This window comes from Micropterus salmoides, unplaced genomic scaffold, assembly GCF_014851395.1.
Source record: "Micropterus salmoides isolate LMB-PRFRI ecotype aquatic unplaced genomic scaffold, ASM1485139v1 Ms_hic_scaffold_10, whole genome shotgun sequence".
NCBI lineage: Eukaryota > Metazoa > Chordata > Actinopteri > Centrarchiformes > Centrarchidae > Micropterus > Micropterus salmoides.
The window spans coordinates 30,953,262-30,960,279 of record NW_024040041.1 but is presented as its reverse complement, the minus strand read 5'-3'; the positions used below and the strand labels follow the sequence as shown (position 1 = coordinate 30,960,279).

General features: G+C 39.4%; 1 protein-coding gene across 1 annotated transcript in view; it reads right to left on the bottom strand.

Moving 5' to 3' along the window:
* Positions 1 to 545: 545 nt before the first annotated feature.
* The window catches only part of LOC119895176 (xylosyltransferase 1-like), a 47,331-nt gene continuing 40,858 nt past the window's right edge, over positions 546 to 7,018 (bottom strand). The window contains exon 11 of the mRNA XM_038708092.1: positions 546 to 6,685. Within this exon, the coding sequence (XP_038564020.1) occupies positions 6,363 to 6,685 (323 nt within the window). The 3' untranslated portion in view covers positions 546 to 6,362. The remainder of the gene's footprint in view (positions 6,686 to 7,018) is intronic.

Genomic DNA, 7,018 nt, shown 5'->3' with positions numbered 1-7,018 from the left:
TTTTTTTTTTTTCAAACACTAGCTGCTTGCAGGACACAAGTTCTCCATAAAGTATTCAAAGCAAAAGTAGGGAAAAATTAAATTGCTCCATTATATAGATGGTAGTCTATTAATGTAAAATCAAAAGTAAAATGACTTGTTTAGCAGTAAAAAGGCTCCTTTTTTATATTTATTTTTGAAATTATTACTGATTCCTTAATGTTTGAGAAGACATTTTCTGTAGTTGGCTGAGGTGGAACTTATTTAAACTACTTTATAAAACCATTTAAGTTTATTTTGTTTTAATTGCATCATGTTTTATATGCACATCATATGCTTTATATGTGAATTCTGAATCTGCAAAGTAAGTAGGAGCTCTAGCTTTCAAATGATGTTGCTCAAAACTGAAAACTTCGAAGTACCTCAAAAGTTTAGCGCTTACTAGTACTCAGTAAATGCACTTACTGTAGTTGCATTCCACCAATGCAGGAACTCAACATTTATACCTAATAATAAATACATGTACAGTAACACATGCGTGTGAAATAAATTGCACAGGCACAAAATAAAGGGAGATTCTGTTTTATTTTCAAAAATTGTACTTCAAAACCACTAAGGTCATTTATAAGGCATTCACAATTCTTTATTTATGTTGTTTGGTTTTAGGACATTTGAGACAGTTTTTGACGCTTTCAGAGAGGGTTTCCTAAAACAGGAGTACAGCTAAGGCACAGCACTACTCCCACAGAGAGAGAGAGAGAAAGAGAGAGAGAACGATAAAGAAAAGCAAGAAAATAACAAAACAAGTCAATTATACTGAACTGGCACTCGAAAAAACAAAAAGGTTGGATGTTAAAGAAACTAACAGCAATAGAGCGTGGAAAATAAAACACACGAAAAGCACAAACCTCTCCGATTATCCTCCACGATTTGCAGACTTTATCAACCTCTGAATGTTTCCGCACCATCAAAATAAAGATAGTCACGTGACTTCTGTGGCACCATCACAGCACTGCGTCCAAAGAGCCGGACCTTTTCTATTCATTAACTTAAAAACTGTACATCATCTGTGAGTATTTTACAAAATACTGATTTACATCGACTTACTGCTCATATGAAAAATACATATCAAACATAAATTGGTTTAATTTTTAGGATAAGTGTAATTCTGACTGGAATAAATGGTACCTAAAAACACCTTTACAGAATTTAAATAGTTTAACAGTTTGATTTCAGCATTAGAATGAAAGCACCAGAAACAATGAGACAGACTCCCCTTATTTGGGGTAAAATCAGACAGTTGCCGGGGATTAAATACCGTTTACTGTGGACAGCAGGAGGAAGACAAGTTGTTTTTTATATCACAAGATTTGAAGTATAGATTTAGACTTGAACACTATTGCTGTTGTTCTTAGAAGTCTTTAACAAAAAAAGTATTCGGATAGTTGTTTCTTTTGCATTATAACTAGTGCTGGGCAATGATTACAATTTTTAATCGCATTGTTATGTGCAAAATTGAATAATGAATTCTAAAGTAGTGTATTTTGCAATTTTAATTTAAATGTACTGCTATATACACAAGTGCAATAACGTGTTGTTTGCAAACATGCCCGCTGCCGAAGTTGAATTGTCTTGAACTTTTTGTGCGCCTCGTGCAGCACAGATCATTGCAAGAGAGACTGATCCTCACTGTTTGTTTGAGTCAACATCAACAGGAGGGAATTCGCACGGCAGAGCATCCCCGCAAAACTAGATGAAGGCCTGTCAGGTAAAGTTATGTAGCCTATAATTTTAACTCGAATTAAATAGGCTACAGCTGTGTAGCGCACAGAATCTGTTGCCATGGTTACTGTCAATAGAGCGCCTGCCGTTTACTGGCGGAGCGCTCGTCTCCCTGTCTGATCACCGGAGCAAAGAGCGACCCCGCGGGGCCAAGCGACTACGTTGTGATTTTAAGAACGTTCCTAAGACCGACATCTTCACCAACACTAATCAGCATGCAGTGCGTAGCTCTCTGCTTCACTGTGGCGTTTGATCGCTTGTCTTGCTTTTGTTTATCTACTTCTACCACAAGCTGCATCCAGCGTAGTCTGCTGAAGCCTCCCTCCACCGCTTGTTTGGGTGGGTGATATGCAGGCTGATCAACATCCTGCCCCTCCTGTGACCCAGAGTTTGACTCTGTGTTTTCAGAGCCAGAGAGCAACGGACTTTCAAAATAATAATAATAATAACTGCGTTAAGGTCAGATAAGGCGTTAATTAATTAATGCGTTAACGCGATATTAACGTTAACTTGCCCAGCCCTAATGATAAGTTTTGACCTGTTTGACAATCGTTTCTCATGATCACTTTGATGCTGATCAAGCGGTTAAAACACACCCTGGCTCTACCTGTTTCATTCTGTTTAATCCTTAATCTAGCGGCAGTAAATTACTGCTGTTAATCACATCCTGTGGTTAGCAGAGAGGCTCTTTCAGGGTTAAACCCACCGACACTGTTCTGATCCACAACTCAAACATCTGGAAACATCTGCACCATGCATCCATCATTTCAAAGAACACATTACTGATAATAGTCACAATCATTTCTAGAATAAATACGCCCTACTGTTCACGTCCTTACTTTAAGTCACACCATCAGTTCATTCAGAGCTTCACCCTCGTGGTTAGAAATCCCCACTGGTCTCCAGTTTTGGTCCCAATAATATTGTTATGACATCTACACACACTGGAATACTTTATTTAAAATGATTAAATATTAGTTTTTATAGTAACTAATGATAAAATGGATTGCACCACCAAGGATTAAGATTAGTTAATTTGATATTATCTTGCACAAAATTGCACATTTGAGAACATCTGTGTGGAGTTAGGCTAGCCTGAAGTTACTTTTGAGAAGTACACTTATTCACTTTCTTGCTGAGGTTTAATTTTTACCGCACAGACTTGAACATAGTATAAAATCTAGCTCTTGGGAAGAAACTGAATTTATACATCTCTCAAAATGTTAAACTGCTGCTTTTGAAAGGGAGCTGCCATGTTAAATCCAGCTATAACCTAAATTTGAGTTAGATCTTCTTACCGGTTGCACTGATTTTTAGACGTGAAGGTACCACGTGGACGTGTCTCTGTGAATTAACAGTGTTTATGTTCACACTGAAAACTCACTGTGTGGATTCCAACACATGTTGAATCAATGTCCTACCTCCATAAAAACATTAGCAAAGCCTTTTAAAAATGTTAAGAAACCTATTTACGTCGGCCTCTTCTCTATTTGCATGATTGAGAACAGATTGTTCTCACACAGGGTAACTTTGATCCTTACTGGTGCAACCCAGACTTAGTATGACTATATTTTGTGAGCCTTCAGTGAGCAGCGTGGTACTAAAGGTGCATGTAAACGTCTTGGGTGGCCGCTTCCTCTCCCCTTCTAATGTGCTACATCCAAACTCACCTCACAGGAAAGTCAAATTAAATATTTTACGCACATGTACGTAACATGTTAAATGGGATTAAAACAAAAACATAAATCTGAAATGAATGCAGACACATTAAATCACTGTTGCAGGGATGTCAGTTTTTTAACAATTTGAAATGTCTAACCAATTTCTTTCCTGTTTAAAGCTTCTTTCTATTTTTGGTTTCACATAATTATAAATGAAATACTGTTTATGTCACAGTGCCCAGACACATACAGTACAATACACATGCATTTCTAATGCCTGACATCTAGGGCTGTCGCGATAACATGCTAAATTGAAATACCGCGCTATTGGTCAAGCCTACCGTGGAGGATGGCAAGCACCGCAACAAGCGCAATGTTCATACTGTACCCTTGAGGGTGTGTTAAATTAATAAATGAGTGCTTCAAAAGTTCCACAACTGTAACAATCCATTGCCGCGGTGGAAATTACTTAACCGTGACAGACCTACTCACATCTAATGGGCATTTGTTATTATATACCAGTTAAAACAAAATATTCTAACAGGTACCGACAGCCCCACAAATGTGCAGTCAAAATTAATGTGAAAAACACAACTTAAATGTCCTTCTTAGTTTAAAATATGTAGCTGTACTTCAGCTTTGTGGTTTTAATAAACTCGTAGGTGTGAAATAGTAATAGTGAAATGAGCAGAAAAGTCAGAAGGCAGCGAGGAGAAGAGGCCATTTAACACCCAAAACTGACAAATCATTTAACCATCAGTCCTCACAAACACTTGAAGGCCTTTAGAAACAAAAGCAGAGGAGTTTGTCCTCAAAAATAACAAAACAAATCTCACCTGCTATCAAATAAGAAATTTTTTTTATATAAACCTCTGAATAAATTACTCACGCAGCAGTTGTACGCTTTGACACAGTCACATCAGTTTGTGCAGCAGAGAGCAGATCAAACGTTTGTACAGTAAAAAGGAAAATAAAGAGGTGAGTCTCTTCGGACGTCTCTCACTTCAAGTCTCAGGCGGTCCGAAAGATTCAGACATGGCACAGAACAAAGACACCAGAGCCGGTCGGTGTCAAGGGAGAAGAATAAGTTCTTAATAGATAGTTTGTGGGTGGAAAGTAACTGACCTGTACTTTGCTTCACTACATCTGGCAGTTATAGTTACTTATTTTACTTTCTAAAATATGAGTATAGATTAAACAACAGTTCATAAAGAAGTAAAAACTACACATTACCATGATGTTTCTATCAATAATAACCCAATATTAAAATATTTACAGGATCATGGCACACCGCAAAGGGCCGTTCTATAAAATGAGTACTTTTGCTTACTAATACTTTAATACGTTAACTTAAAACTTAAAGTGACAGTGCGGGACTTTTACATTTACTCACCGAACGAGTTCACACACCGCTGATTAAGCCTCTCACCGCCAGGTAAATCTCACAGTACACCAGAGTTTTTAAGTCCGGTGTACTGTGGTGACATTCCCGCCGCTCTGGTACACCGGTAGTGATGCGTTTTATGTCAACCAGCAATGATTGGTTAATCCTACAGGTCAGGATTAAGTCATCTTCATTGCTAAAAGAAACCAACACTGACTGTGGAGACGAAATGTGAGCGGTGGTCTCTGCAAGTTTAAACATCAGAGATTGAAAAATGCGTTCAGACTGAATGCGAAGAACTTTTTTTTTTTTTTTTTTTTTTTTTACACGATACAAATCAAATAAATATTTTGGGTACAAATTGGTAATTTGAGGGAATAATACCCCCCCGACACCTACCTGGCTCTGTATGAGAATTTCTAATGACTTTTTTGGGGCTCATTATGTCTCCAAGTCACCGCTAAAGAATTGTGTTATCTCAAGAAAACAAACTGTGCTCCTACGTATTGTTTCAAGCCTGTTATCCCAAGATTTAATTAAGAAATCAAACATTGTATTGTGATAATGAGGACCCACAAACATTTTCACTCTTTTTGATGATTTGTTTCAGTCAACATTTACAGCTACAAAACAAAAGTTGTCATTATTTGAGGTCGCCTAAATGCCTCTTTATCTCATGCCGAAACAGAGCTGTAATTTCAGCTGCAAGCAATTCTATAGGGAAGATTATATATTCTAAGAGTTAGAACAACCTCAATCTCATTTTGTTTATGGAAAAACTTTTCGCAGGTAAGTCCTTTGGCAGCAACACTCGGAACTTTGAATTCAGTTGTAATCTCGGGATAACAGTCTGAAATAAAACATATGATCACTAAAAAAAATCACAACACTGCAAAAACTCAAATCTAGGTAAGAGTAATTATCTTAACTGAAGGCAAAACATACTTGTTTTTTGTCTGACAAGATATTTCTTCTTACCAGGTGGCTTTTATGTTAGAGAATTTCACTTAAATATGTGAAATATTCTTGTTCTGTTGGCAGATAATTTTTCTTATTTTAAGTAATATTTCCCCCATTTTAATGTTTTTCCTCTTGTTTTAAAATTAAGCCCTAACTAAGCCTCAATCAAAAGTTTTCACAATATTGGGACTAAGAATGAGCAACCACGTCAGTTTTCAATATTGGAAACACACCTGCATTCCTTTAACCCAGGGAAAGACTCACAACAAGAGGTACAGAGTTCTTCTGACACACTGCTTCAACGCACACTTATTCACATTCGCTCTCTTTCTCACACAAACACACACACACACAGCTTTGTAGTACGAACAGTGAGAGCAGCAGACTGGACTGAGGACTGAAGGAGAATATTTTCTTCAGTGTTTTGAGTCTGTTTCTCTTCTTCCCCCTCGCCGTTTGATCCGTCCATTTCCTTTCACTCTGACGTTGCACAATTTAAAATAAATAAATACCAGACACAAGCAGGGCGTCAGCCCCGTGTCGTCCTTCATTTGTTCCTCGTCCACTCGCCCGCCCCCCCCCAGTCTGTCCGTCTGCTACCTGAGCCGCCCGTCTTCTCCGGGCGGGTTCAGTTCAGACTTGGGGTCGGGGCTGGCGGAGCTCCAGACGGTGAGACGGCAGCGCTGCATGACTGGACAGGCGCTGGGTCCCATCGAGCAGACGTCTGCGGCCGACCAGTGGCCCTCCAGCAGCCGGTCCACCCAGCGACGCAGCGGTGCCCCAGTCAGGCCAGCGTTGGCCTCGGCCTCCTCCACGGCGCCCAGGCTCACCGGTAGCTTCAGCACTGGGTTCAGGCCGTGGAAACTCTGCTCCATGTAGGAGTTTCTGGGCGGGCCGCGGTGCAAGCGCAGGGGATCCTCTGGATCCCAGGACCCGGGGTTAGGAGAGGGCGGGAGGAGAAGATGGCGGGGAAAGAGACAAAAGAGAATTTTTAAGATCACATTTAAAAGCCCGAGAAGGTGGACTTGGAAAGCCATTTTTTCCTTCTCCAAACCAGACAAACTTTTTAGCCCTTTACCCATAAGCAGTACTGCCTTTTGGATAACCTTGGTCTCTTTATAAACCCCCCCCACAGATTTCATGTTAAGCATCCAATTTTTCCATTTGTGACCTTGGCACTCCGTACGTGCCACAAGACTTCTCAAACCTTATGGGGGGGAATACAAACCTTTGCATCGTCAAAGGTAAGTGT